Below are 12678 nucleotides of genomic sequence, written 5' to 3'. Positions count from 1 at the left end.
CTGCGGCGGCGGCAGCGCTACCCAGCAGGGGTACCTACAGCGCTATACCGACAACAGCTCACATGTCCATCCCGGCTGGGGCAGTGGCCTGGGGGATGTAGCTGGGGCTGCGGCAAGCCGCAGGCTTTGTCGCAGACGTGTCCAGCCACTACATTGGGGTTGCATCGATTGCAGTATTCATTACTACCACCCGCACAGTAGCAGGCTCTCATAACTTATTATAACCACGCCCCCCAAAGCTTGCGGCGCCTCGCGCGCCAAAGCTTTTCCCGCCGCCCCCTGCTCCGCCACCGTTGGCTCCACCTCCTGCAACGCCCAGCGCGCCTTCCTGCGCCTTGGCTTCACAGTCTGACCGCACGAAGTCGGCCGTGAGTATGGACTGGAAGAACATGCCGAACACCCACATGAACCTGCAGAGACCCATGACACACCGTGTCCAGAGGGTATGAGAACGAGCCGCACAACCACAGATGCGTGCATGGGTGTGGTGCTGTGAACGTCACGTTTTCCCGGCATCGCTGGGACCGTCTCAATTCTAACCCCGACGCCACAAACCAGACTTAACTTGCCCGGCCCCCTGATGACCTGGTCCGTGCCCTGTCCCATTCCCCACACCTTATTTCTGCAGTTGGAACAACACCTGCCCCACCCATCCCTTACCCCCCTCCCTCAAACTCACCACAGCCCCACGAACATGCCGGCCGTGGAACTCAGCGCGTTGTTGAGCGCCTCCATGGCGTGTGCGATGGTGAGCGGGTCGCACACACACGCCTGGTCCGGGTCCACCGCCACGATGGGGTAGCTGGCCAGGTTGAGGCAGGTGGAGGGGCAGGTCACGGCGCGCGGCCAGCCGTTGCCGTCCGACACGGCCACGATGAGGTCGCCGCCGGCGGCCGCCAGCGCGGCGGGGTTTATGGACCAGCCAGTGGCGGCGCCGGTCACCCAGGCGCTGTACACACCCGCCATGGCGCCCTGGCGGCAGCGGTGGAGGTGGCGGCAGCGGTGGAGGTGGCGGCAGCGGCACGTCAAGCGGAGGCGGGTATCGGGCAAAGCGCGGGGCAAACAGGGTGGCGCAGGGGCGTCCCGGCGCCGAGGGCGCAGGTGGCGGGCCACAGCCGCTCCCTGGGCGCAGCTGGCTCGTGGACACGTACACAAGCACACACTGCCCCGCCCGCACCTGGTTCTGCTGCACCTTCTCCATGATGCGGTAGGCCACGTAGGCGTCCACCGCGAAGATGCCGCACCCCATCAGCAGCAGCACCAGCCACGCCACCTGCGGGGGAGCGCAAGGGCGGGAGGCACGATGTGGCGCGGGGCCGGTCAGCGACTACCAAGCCTGCGGGCGCCAACTGCAGCGCCGTGCTGCAGCACCCACGGACCACCTCCACGGCCAGGCTTGACTGTGCCGGGACAAAAGCACTTGGCCCCGCAGGCATCCAGCGGGTGCTACTGTCGCAAGAGTCACGCCCCGCCCCGCCCCGCCCCGCCCACCTGGATCCACCATGAGAAGCCCAGCAGCAGCACCACTATGCGGTAGATTTTACCGGTCTTGGCGTCATAGCCTGATGGGTCGAGCGACAAGGAAAGCAGGCGCGTTAGCGGCTCCTCCTTACGACAAGTTTACAACTCCATCTCAAGCATCGGTACACCAAAACATTTCACTACAAGACTACCACAGCAACTGGCGCCATTCCTATCAACCCCCTCTGGATTTCCTGGCCTTCGCAGTCCGCAATGACACGCACGCACCTTCGGTGTCTTGCTTGACCTGGATGATCTTGCGCCACAGGCCCACCAGGAAGTTGAAAAAGGCGAAGAGCATGTACACCGTCGAGGTGGCGATGATGGCCTCGTGCATGCGACCCAGGTCGTGCGCCGTCACGGTGGGGCCTAGGATCTCCAGCGCCCAGGTCACCTGGTTGTACATGTACGCCTGGGGGGCGGAGAGGAGCGTCGGGAAGAGAGCGTGGCCCGGTTGGTGAGGTAGGGGTCGGCGGGTGTGGGTGTGAGTGGGCCCACTGGGATGGGCCCGGTACATCCTGCACCCGGCGCCGCTTTGCTCCAAACTGCCCTGCTGGTCAGCACGCAGCCCGAGCTTACCGTGTAGTGGACCCTGCGTGCGACGGGGTGGAACAACCGGAGGCGGGATACCGAGCATTTCAATTGGCGGCAGGACTGGTAAGCAAGTTGGAGGCATGCGCTTGTAGAACCGCCTATCCCAGCCCCGCCCATGTCCCAATCCTACTTGCTGGTAGCAGCCTATATGGACGCTGCCAAATACGCCCAACGCGCTGGTTAGCGGGGTAGCCCATGTGTTGTTGCCGTGTTTGAGGAGGCGCGCTGCTACCATCCGCGTGGAGGATGGCGCTGGCGGAGTCATTTTCCCGCACACGCGCTTCCAGGCCCCACAGGGTGATATTTGTGTGTCCCGTCCTGCTGGCGGGCATTCTGGTGCCGCGAGTCCTCCCCCGAAACTTCTCTTGTGCAATTCTCTGCCAGACTCACCATATGCCCGTGCCGATGATGCCCATAAGCATACATGTTAAAGGGCCGAAGGGCACGTAGTAAACGACATCGCCCCAAAACATTTTCCAGGCCTGCCCCTAGCTTCCGCTTCCGCTCGGGCGTCACAGTACTACGGGCTATTGCAGTTGAAATTGTGACATTGTAGCTAGTCTACGAGCTGCACAAGAAGTAGAGTGTTTAGAGGAGACACACGAGCGAGTTTGACTGCCTTGAACGGATACGCTTGGCCGCATAAGCTGCTGATGTCATCAAATTGTACCAAAAGCGACTGTTGTCCGTGTGAAAGGCGGCAGATAATCAGCTGGGCAAGACTCGCCACCTGTGCTTGGCACGAACCCAGCTTGACAAGGGGGTTCCCACTATGAGTGCCTGGCATAGAGGCTGCACACGCCAACGCCGGGGATCACTCGCGGCTCCTCCAGCTTTGCGACTTCTCCCCTGCAGGTGCGTGCCCTGGGGTCGGCGGCACTAGTCATCTCCCCTCCCACAACCACGCACAAGGTAAGCAGCCCGGGGACACCGGGCTGCTGGGGGGGGGGGCGACCGCCGTGGCGTACAGCCTGATAGTGTCAGCAAGTAACGGGGAAGCGACGTCGCGCCCTGGAGGAGTGCCTGCCCTGACACTGCACTACACTGGGCATGTCTCACGGGCATGTCTCCGTCGACCACACATATGGTGGACGACGTCGTCGGCCATATATACAGGACGACGTAGTCATTGTATTTGTAGTGGACGACGTCGGGAGTATTTACACAGGACGCCGGCGACGGCCGTAGCACGCTACGTAGCTGTCCGGCCTGAATGCATGCGACGTGATGTCAGCCTGAATGCATTCAACGAGGTGTCCGGCGGCCATGCCTGGAATAAGTAATTCAAATTTAAGCACCTTGGGGTGTGGCAACGCGGTCAATTAAGGCTTCAGCGGCAATCGGCCGGGCCATGGCGGGAAATCGGGCTGCACATCGCTGACATGCCGCTGTATCGGGGAGATGCATACAGTATTGAGACACACACTCATACGCACACTTGTTCTTACCTCCGTGACGCTCCTTACACCTCGCTTTACCAAAACGTATTTGAGTTGACCAAATATGAGCGGCTTTGATGGTGCGCACCTCGCAGCTAGGCTTTTCGGCAGCACATACTGACTGAACACGTATTGCTTCCACGTATCGCAGGCGGTCGGGTGTATGTGAGCTACCAGGGGCAAGAGGCGCCTCGGGACCCAATTGAAGATGGCCCCGGTCTGCCTGACCGCGACATCGTGGAAGGCTTTAAGCAGTTCATCCAATCATATCAAATTGGAACAACCAGGGATGTGCAGGAGCGGCGACTCTACGCGTGAGTGGAGTTCTGCGCGTGCATTTGGCATGCCGCGGTAGCTCGGGAGCCGCGACAGCTCTCGCCAGAGCGCTGCATACAGGGATGCCAGTAGGCACTTGCCAGGCAACGGCCAGCTCATCAGCCGGGGTACAGCGGCTCATAGGGTGGTACATATGAAGGGCTTTGGCCGGCGTTTCCCCGCCCTCCGCCAACCGTTGCTCTCGCACGCCTTCCCCCCTCCCCCAATATGTCCACAGCGATGACCTTTATGAGCACCGCTCACACTTGCACGTGGACCTGAAGGATGTGCGCGCCGCGGCGCCCAAGCTGGCGGACGCGCTGGAGGAGCGGCCGTCGGATGTGCTGCCACTGGTGCGTGGAGGCCTTGACAGTGGAGGCGGGGTGCGCACAGGACAGACTGTGGTGGTGGTGGTGGTGGTGGTGGTGGTGGTGGTGGTGGTGGTGGTAGCGGAGAGCGCGCATTGTTGTTCCGTAAGGGTGCCGCGTCATGGCAGCGTTGCCTTCAGTTTGTAAGAGCTGGGGAGCGATCCGGGGGACCGTTGCGTGGAAAGGGAGAGAGGCCCAAGCTGTGTGCGGGGGCTGGGGGGAGGGGGAGGTAGCCCAGTACTGCCAACTGTCTGCACCTGTACTTGCACCGTGTGTGTGTGTGTGCTGCAGTTTGAGGAGGCTGCCCGCAAGGTGCTTCAAGACAAAATGGCCTCGGACGAGGACGGCAACCCCGCGGACGTGCCGGAGGTGCAGGTGAGGCAGGAGTCTCTTCACAGGGGGGCATGCAACTAGCCAGGGAAGTGGGTGAGGGCCGGGCTACCACCGGGCGGCGGGACAGGGCTGGGCCTGCATGCCGAGACACCACGGACCTGGAGAGGCAACGTACCCTGTCTAGGCAGCCGGTAGTGCCAAGTGCGTCTCTGGTGCCTCGCACCTTTGCCCCGCTCGTCCCGCCAAGTCGCCGCTGTCCACCCTTCCTCCCGCCTTTCCTCGGCCCGCCCCAGGTCCTGCTGTACAGCTCCATCCCGCTGGCCCAGTCCGCCGCCATGTCCATCCGCGACCTGGAGTCCAGCCGTGTGTCCAAGCTGGTGCTGCTCACAGGCATCATCACGGCCTCGTCCAAGCCCAGGGTGAGGCGCCGGGGCTGGAGCAAGCGGCCCGCCAGCGGGGGTGGGGTGGGGGGCCAGGGAAGCGGGGACGGTGATACCGTAAGTAGGCGGGCCAGGGCAACCCTGCGTGGCTGCATGGCTGCCATGCAATACGGTCGCCGCACCCATGCCCAAGCCTGTCCCTCCCTAATATCTATCGGTGCGCCTCCCCTGCCCCTGCAGCACAAGGCCACCTACCTGACGGTGCAGTGCAAGACCTGCCGCGGCACCAAGCGCGTGGCCTGCAGCGACGGCATGGGCGGCGCCTACGTGCCAAGCTACTGCGACCTGGCCAACAGGCGTGCGCCGGGCGCCGGCGGCGAGGACTGCGGCCAGAACCCCTACGTCATCCTGCCCGAGCAGAGCGACTTCGTGGATCAGCAGACGCTCAAGCTGCAGGTGCGGCGGTGCCGGTGGTGATGGGCGTGGTGATGGGGGTGGTGGCGTGGGAGGTGGTGTTGGCGGGGGCCTGGGGTTGTGGGCATTGGCCCGATCGAGCGGTCCCACGTCCTGCGGCCCGTTGGGGTGAGCGGGGGTGGTTGGACGTGGGCGGCTGACGTAAAATGGCGCACGCCAGTGAAGTGGGGTAACGTGGACAGGGCGCGGATGGGGAACGCGTGGCCCAAGAGTGGAGGCTGGAGGATGTTGCATTGGCGCAGCCGCTGACTGGCGCGTCCCCGCGCCCACACGCCCCCTGCCCCCTGCAGGAGAAGCCCGAGGACGTGCCCACCGGCGAGCTGCCGCGCACGGTGATGCTGGTGGCAGACCGCCAGAACTGCGGCGTGGTGACGCCCGGCACACGTGTCACCATTACCGGCATCTACTCAACCTTCAGGGTGGGTGTGGGGCATGGGTGGAGGGACTGGAGTTGGTGGCTGAGGTGGCTCGGAGGGTCGGCGCAGGCGGGGCTGCAGCACCCAGGGAGGACTTGTCAGGCCTGGGGGACCACAATGCACGAGTTGGCATCCGGTGTGGTGCCAACCCCATCCAAACCCACGCTGGCCCCTTGGGCGCCCACCACCTCTTCCCGCACCCAAAACACATGCACATACATGCTGTTAGCCTTAAGAACACGCACGCGAAATCACACCCACACCCCTTACCCCACGCAGGGCAAGGCCATGGACAAGGGCGTGACCACCCTGCAGCAGCCCTACATCCGGGTGGTGTCGGTCATGCAGGAGGCGGGAGACGCCCACAGCCGCTTCAAGTTCACGTGAGTGCGGCTAGGGGCACCGGGGTGCGTGGTGGGGTACCGGTGCGTCGTGCAGGGCCTGGGCCTTCCGTAGGGCGGCATGCGGGACGCAGGTAACGAGTTGCGTTCCAAGCGACGTCTCTGCCGTCCAACTCTCCCCCCCCTGGCAGCCTCGCTTCCCTCCCACCTCCTAGACGCATTACACATGGCTCAACTCGCCAACCCAACCCACCCTACACCGCTATGTAAATACACCCACCGCAGCAAGGAGGAGATCCAGCAGTTTGAGCAGTTCGCCAAGCAGGACGGGCTGCACGAGGAGCTGTTCGCGCGCATCGCGCCCAACATCTACGGCAGCGACGACATCAAGAAGGCCGTGGCCTGCCTGCTGTTTGGCGGCGCGCGTAAGGTGTGTGGGGAAGAAGGGACGGGGGCCGCTTCGCGTACGCAATAGTGAATCCAGGGTGTCAGATGACCCAATGGCAAGGGCTAGATGGGTACCGCAACGTCAGCGCTGCTCATGTTACCCATCTTTATCCCCCCGTCCCGCTGCGCCGCTCTCGCTCCCCGCCTGCGCCCGCAGCAACTGCCCGACGGCACGAACCGCCGCGGCGACATCAACGTGCTGCTGCTGGGTGACCCCTCCACCGCCAAGTCGCAGTTCCTCAAGTACGTCTCCCGCGTGGCGCCCATCGCGGTGTACACCAGCGGCAAGGGCTCGTCGGCGGCCGGTCTGACCGCCACCGTGGTGCAGGTGAGAGACTGGACTGCCGCGTCGGGACATGGGGATTCAGAAAGGTATAACACGGAAAGCTGTACCATGGAATTGTGCAAGGTCTGCTTCTGCTTCTGACTAGCATCCCATGCTAGAATTCCTTGATCTCCACATGCACGAAACGCCCACCACTCCTTCGCCACTCTTGCGCCTTGTTGCTTATACAGGACGCCAACAGCCGCGAATTCTACCTGGAGGGCGGTGCCATGGTGCTGGCGGACAACGGCGTGGTGTGCATCGATGAGTTTGACAAGATGAGGCCGGAGGACCGAGTGGCCATCCACGAGGTGAGCAAGGGGGGCTGGGGCAGGAAACTGGGAACTGGAAGGCGGAGACGGCGACTTGGGGCGCACGTGTGAGGTGTGGTGCTGTCGTGACGGACGTGTGCTCTGCCAACCTCAACAAGCCGCTCACAACTCCAACATGCACATACGGTACCTGTGCACACACTGCACACATGGTGTTGACCCTCCTCCGTCTTTGCACTTTCCAACACCCTCTGTAGGCCATGGAGCAGCAGACCATCTCCATCGCCAAGGCCGGCATCACCACCATGCTGCGCAGCCGCACCTCGGTGCTGGCCGCCGCCAACCCGCCCTCGGGCCGCTACGACGACCTGAAGACGGCGCAGGAGAACATCGACCTGCAGTCCACCATTCTGTCGCGCTTCGACCTCATCTTCATCGTCAAGGTGGGCGGCAGGGTTCACAGCAGGGCTGTGCTGGCATTCTCACGGCCTGGCAGCCGCCGGCTATTGTTGCAGCTATGCTTGCCTTGCAAGCTGAGAGCGCCATGGCTTAACGTCGATTTTCGTGCTGTAACTCCCAAGCACTGACTCAAACGCTCGACCTGGTGCCGCACACAGGACACTCGAGAGCACGACATGGCCATCGCCAAGCACGTGCTGGACAACCACCGCCTGGGCGCCGCAGCCGCGGCCAGCGCGGCCGGCGGCAAGGCCGGCGGCCACGGCGCCGGCGACGGCGACAAGGGCGGCGAGGCTGCTGACGTGGAGTTCCTGAAGCGCTACATCCACTACTGCCGCAGCCAGTGCAGCCCGCGCCTGAACGAGGAGGCCAGCAAGCGCCTGGCGGCCTTCTACGTGGAGATCCGCAACGAGGTGGGTTTTCGGCCTGCGAACTCTGGGGGTTGTGGGGTTGTGGTTGTTGTTACCACAGGACAGTGTGCGCAGCTTGGGCAGCCAGCCTCATACGCCGCCGGTGCAACAACTAAGCCTTGCATCACGTGCATGTGTAGCCAGCTCAACACGACCAACTCAACTCCGCACCCCGTTCCAAACCCGGTCCCGCCCCGCACACAGGCCCGCACACAAGCCGACGCCAACGACTCGGACACGCCGCCGGTGCCCATCACCGTGCGCCAGCTGGAGGCGGTGGTGCGCATCAGCGAGTCGCTGGCCAAGATGAGCCTGCAACCGGTGGCCACGCTGGAGCACGTCACGCGCGCCATCGAGCTGTTCACAAAGTCCACCATGGATGCCGTCAAGTCCGGCCTCACGCAGGGCGAGATGGGCGGCGAGCAGCAGGTGCGGGGGTGTCTGGGTATCGCGGGAGGGGTAGGGGTGGCCGGAGCCAGTCCCAGATGGAAGGAGGTCCACGGGGGGCCAGGAAGGCGGAGGCACGATGTAGTTGTTGGGTGCTTAGGGTCGTGCTAGGAAAGCACAGGCGGGGAGGGGTCGACACCGTGCGAGGGTTGCGTGCAACATACACGTGCTGCGTGTCGCCGCGAAAGGCTCTTGGCTACGGAACTGGCCTGGGGCACCAGGGCTGGTAGCTACGGTGTCGCTGACTCTTCTCATCCCCACCCAACCTCCTCAACAATCAATCGCACAGCTGGGCCACGTGCGGCGGCTGGAGGAGCGCATCAAGCGGCGGCTGCACATCGGCGCCTTCATGACCACCCGCCGCCTGCTGGACGAGATGGTGGCGCTGGGCGAGCCCGAGAGCCTGGTGCACCGCGTACTGCTGGCGCTGGCGGCCGGCGGCGACATCAACCTCACGCGCGAGCGCACCATGGTCAGCCGCGTGCGGTAGCGTGGAGCCGTGGGAGCGCGAGCGGCGTGGCGTGGCGTGGTGTGCGTGCGGGGGATGAAGGGGGCCTCGATGGACTGGCGAGAGAGGGGGATTGCTTGGTGTGCTGTGAGGTGGACGGGCGGGCGTGATGGTGTTGAGGTGGGTGTTGAGGAGGGTGTGGTGGCGGGTAGGTGAGGAGGAGGGGAACCGAAGTAGCAGACGCATGGGCGGCCTGCGCAAAGTGGGGCCTGCTCGAATGCCGCGGATTAGCAGGAAGTGCAGCAGTGGGGCGCGCCAACGCGCGCCCGCAGGCAAGCCGCAACCGGCGCCCACGATAGCAGATATGTGTGCATCCGTGGTGCAGGCGTTGCTGGATGGATGTGTCAAGCAAGCGCTTGACAACAACGCGCGCAGTGTAGAGGTGATGAGGAGGCTGTTTGTACGGTGCGGAGGCCGAGCTAGGCCGAGCGTCCAGGCCGTGTTCACAAACAGTGCGGCTGCATGGGATGAGTGTGGCGGGGACGCCGGGACGGCCAGGTGGTATCTCTGTGAATGGCAAACGCGCAGCGGCCATCGCCGTTATTCGTATGTTACATGATGTGCCATTACTGGGCACCTCCGGTGAGTGGTCGGCGTCCAAGCCACAAGTCTCAATGGCAATGCTCGTCTCCGCCTGTTGCGGTGTTGCCCGAATGCACACGTCAAGGAAGGGGTGAATGCAACTCTGGTACGGCGCAAAGTCATTCGCTCCGCGCCCAGTGATTTGTCAGATTCAGCACACAGCACTAGCGTCCGCGTCCGTTGACGGCCAGAAGCATGTCAGGTTCTGTCAAGCCCGCCCGGTCATCCATACCAAGCATCACTCAGACTAGTCAGTCATCCGTTATCAAAATGGAAGCGGTCCTTGAGCTGTCAAACTCTGCCCCACGTCAAGTCACGTGAAGTCCACACATCGTCAGTCCACGTCGTTAACTCGTCATTGCACATCTTCTTTACGTTTCGTCGTTTCTTATCCCGCCATCTGCACGTCCCCGCCGCCGCCCGCGCCGCCGCCGCCTTCCGCTTCCGTGACCACCTCCACCTGCATCGCCGTCGTGCCGCCATCCGCCGCCGCCCCCGCCGCGCCGCCGCCTAGTACGCCCAGCTGCTGCAGCAGCTCCGCCGCGCCGCCGCCGCCGGCTGCCGACACCGCCATCAGCGGCGGCGGCAGCTCCAGCCCCGGCAACGCAACCGCCGGCGCCGCCCCCGGCAGCGCCCCCGGCTGCAGCCCCAGTCCCAACCCCAGCTCCGGCTTCAGCTGCAGCAGGTTCGTGATCTGCGGCGGCGCCGCCGGCGGTGGCGGCGCAGACGGCGCCGCGCTGCCGCTGCGCCCGCCGCGGCCGCCGCCGCCGCGGCCCCCGGGGCCGTCGCCGCCGCCCTCGCTGTCCTCGTAGTCGTCGCTGTTAGCGTCGGTTTGGCCCTCGCGCTTCTGCCGCATCATGCGGTGCGCGGCCTGGCGGCGGCCCTCGCTGCGCAGCGTCTCGATCAGCTCGTCCTGCGGGTGGTCGTGGTGGTGTGTGGTGGTGATGGAGTGCACGGGCCCTTGGTTCGCTGACGGGTGCCCTTGGCACGGCGGTGCCAGCGGCCGTGAGTGCCGGCCTGAGTGCACTCGCGAACCACCCAACGCCCTCACACATCCCCGCCCCACACCGCGAATGGGAATGGTGAGGGAACAACCCCACGGAACAACCCCTATTCCGTGGAGCTCCCCCCAGCCCCCCACACAGGCACACGCCCACCTGCGTGATGGACTGCAGCCAGGCGAACTCCTTCTCGTACTCCTGCGGGTCGAAGTTGGTGATGCCGCTCTTGACGCCCGCCGCGTTGTGCAGCTCACACCACAGCATCATCTTGTCGTACGCGCGCGCCGCCTCCTCCTCGTGGTCAAAGCAGCCTGCGCACCACAACGACGAGCGAAAGAATTCTTGTATGCGGGTGCGTGTGACTGTGTGCTTGGTGGGCGATATGGGTGGGCAGCCAACCCCTTCCCCCCGGCACGCTCCATGGCTAGCTCTCAGCCAGCTGGACGGCACGCCACGGCTGTGCCGGCAGCCCCTGGCCACTGCCCACGGTTCACGGCTCACCTAGCGAGGTGGGCTTGCCGTTGCGGCGGAACTGCGCCTCCCAGCGCTTGGTGGGGAAGGTCTGGTGCACGCCGCGGTACCTGCGGTGGCAGGTGTGTGGGGTAGGGTCTCAACACCACATGTCCCGCCCTTCACGGTTCACCCCGTGGGCCCGTGCCACAGGGTCTTGACACACAGGCCGAACCGCTGCGGCGCGACACACACACACGCACACGCGCACACGCGCACACGCGCGCGCACACACGCACACACGCACCAATCCACCAACCCAGCCCCGCCTGTGCTCCGCTACTTAAGCTTGGTTTGGTTAGTTTGGACTGGTATTTGCCACCCGCCCACCTGGAGGTGTAGGTGCGCCCCGAGCCGTTGGCCTTGCTCTTGACTGCGCGCAGCAGCTTGATGCCGCCGCCCGCCAGCTTGCCGGCCGGCCCGCCGCTGCCACCCAGCTGGTGGCCGTGGTGCGGCGGCGCGGAGGGCTTCTGCGGGGGCAGGGGGGAGTAGGGACAGGAAGGAGGGGTGGGGAGGGGCAGGAGGAAGCGGAGGTAAGGTGGGGCGTGGAGTAGTCGGACACGGGTTGGGTGCACCGGCGGCATCGCAGCCCCTGCCCTGCCCCTGCCAGCCTCTCCCACAAGATACTTTCCGCACTTCGCCCCAGTCTCATGTGGCTGCTGCACGCCTCATGGCCTCTTCCCCCTGGACTATGAGCACCTTTCATCATCGCCTCCCGCCCCAACGTGACGTTGCCGCGCCTGCGCTTTTCCACACTCCGAACTCCATCCACCACCCCTTTCCCGTCCTGGTTCCCCGGCTCTCTCACCGAGCGCCCCCCAGCGCCGCGCAGCATGGGATTGCTGTGCATGTTGATGGGACGATTAGTCTTAACGCTGACTGGCGCGGGCGCCTTTAGCGTCTGCCAGTCCGGCACGGTGATGCCCATCTCCTCCAGGTACTCCAGCTCGCGCAGCGTCGTGGAACGCGGCTTGCAGATGGTGGGCTGGAATAGCACCGCCCCTTGCCGCAATCGATTCTGCGGAGCGCAATTAAAACTGGACGTCAGCGCGACGTTTGGGCTGGCGCGACAGAGGTGCACAGATGCGAACAGATGACGCGCCTGCAACATGTCGAGCTGCTCCTTGGCCGCAAATCCGCCTCCAAGCTGTATCAGCTCCGCTCTGCGTGCAAAGCTCCGCGTCAGCTAGACGAAAAAGTCTGGGTGCGCGAGCATTCCTTGACCCCGAAACCCAGCAGGCTCCGTGGCCCTATATACTTACAACGTAAATCGACGTGAAGGCAACCGAGGTCTTAGCAGCATCGGCTGGGCTGGCGCGGAGGTTGACGCGTCCGGCTGGGCTGCGAGCGGGGGCCGCTGCTCCTGCTGTGTCACTGCGCCTGCTTCCACTGGTGCTGGGACATGGTCCTGCTTTAAAGGTGGCTGTGCCACCTCTACCTCCATTTCCTTCGGGTCTGGGAATGGAGTTGCGCAAATTCAACAGGAGCGCTCGCTCGCTACGGACGTGCTATGTTCATGGATTGCTGGGTACTAGT

At 64.3% G+C, this 12678-nt stretch overlaps 3 protein-coding genes across 3 annotated transcripts in view; 1 reads left to right on the top strand and 2 right to left on the bottom strand.

Annotated features, from left to right (window-relative positions):
• The window catches only part of CHLRE_01g023200v5 (uncharacterized protein), a 3113-nt gene extending 296 nt beyond the window's left edge, over window positions 1–2817 (bottom strand). Inside the window, exons 1-7 of the mRNA XM_001689478.2 lie at window positions 2506–2817; window positions 2101–2113; window positions 1750–1933; window positions 1492–1562; window positions 1178–1273; window positions 680–972; window positions 1–410 (exon numbers count right to left, since the gene is read on the bottom strand). The exon at window positions 1–410 is cut by the window's left edge and continues 296 nt beyond it. Coding sequence (XP_001689530.1) covers window positions 209–410; window positions 680–972; window positions 1178–1273; window positions 1492–1562; window positions 1750–1933; window positions 2101–2113; window positions 2506–2588 — 942 coding nt within the window. The 5' untranslated portion in view covers window positions 2589–2817 and the 3' untranslated portion in view covers window positions 1–208. The remainder of the gene's footprint in view (window positions 411–679; window positions 973–1177; window positions 1274–1491; window positions 1563–1749; window positions 1934–2100; window positions 2114–2505) is intronic.
• Window positions 2818–3397: 580 nt separating this feature from the next.
• On the top strand, window positions 3398–10113 carry CHLRE_01g023150v5 (uncharacterized protein). The gene is made up of 15 exons (XM_043058512.1): window positions 3398–3634; window positions 3706–3868; window positions 4108–4222; window positions 4529–4612; window positions 4864–4989; window positions 5191–5406; window positions 5715–5843; window positions 6120–6223; window positions 6467–6611; window positions 6786–6956; window positions 7145–7264; window positions 7483–7668; window positions 7843–8097; window positions 8299–8523; window positions 8831–10113. Exons 1-15 carry the CDS (start codon window positions 3619–3621, stop codon window positions 9029–9031), a joined length of 2256 nt encoding a protein of 751 aa, XP_042928426.1. The 5' UTR covers window positions 3398–3618; the 3' UTR covers window positions 9032–10113.
• Window positions 10114–10115: 2 nt separating this feature from the next.
• CHLRE_01g023100v5 (uncharacterized protein) lies at window positions 10116–12637 on the bottom strand. Its single transcript, XM_043058511.1, has 8 exons — window positions 12405–12637; window positions 12245–12305; window positions 11951–12160; window positions 11473–11612; window positions 11134–11213; window positions 10789–10943; window positions 10266–10544; window positions 10116–10189 (listed from the first exon to the last, which is right to left on the bottom strand). Exons 1-8 carry the CDS (start codon window positions 12584–12586, stop codon window positions 10142–10144), a joined length of 1155 nt encoding a protein of 384 aa, XP_042928425.1. The 5' UTR covers window positions 12587–12637; the 3' UTR covers window positions 10116–10141.
• Window positions 12638–12678: the final 41 nt, after the last annotated feature.

This window comes from Chlamydomonas reinhardtii, chromosome 1 (genome assembly GCF_000002595.2).
Source record: "Chlamydomonas reinhardtii strain CC-503 cw92 mt+ chromosome 1, whole genome shotgun sequence".
NCBI lineage: Eukaryota > Viridiplantae > Chlorophyta > Chlorophyceae > Chlamydomonadales > Chlamydomonadaceae > Chlamydomonas > Chlamydomonas reinhardtii.
This window is presented reverse-complemented; position numbering and strand designations above follow the sequence as displayed.

Bases quoted from the DNA above. Each gene is read 5' to 3' on its own strand.
- CHLRE_01g023150v5 (XM_043058512.1), top strand. The intron at 4,613-4,863 runs GTGAGGCAGGAG...GGCCCGCCCCAG, and splicing joins CGGACGTGCCGGAGGTGCAG to GTCCTGCTGTACAGCTCCAT. The intron at 7,265-7,482 runs GTGAGCAAGGGG...CACCCTCTGTAG, and splicing joins ACCGAGTGGCCATCCACGAG to GCCATGGAGCAGCAGACCAT.
- CHLRE_01g023100v5 (XM_043058511.1), bottom strand. From the start codon at position 12,586: ATGGAGGTAGAGGTGGCACAGCCACCTTTAAAGCAGGACCATGTCCCA. The intron at 12,306-12,404 runs GTAAGTATATAG...CTTTGCACGCAG, and splicing joins CCTTCACGTCGATTTACGTT to AGCGGAGCTGATACAGCTTG. The intron at 10,944-11,133 runs GTGAGCCGTGAA...TGTGGTGCGCAG, and splicing joins CGGCAAGCCCACCTCGCTAG to GCTGCTTTGACCACGAGGAG.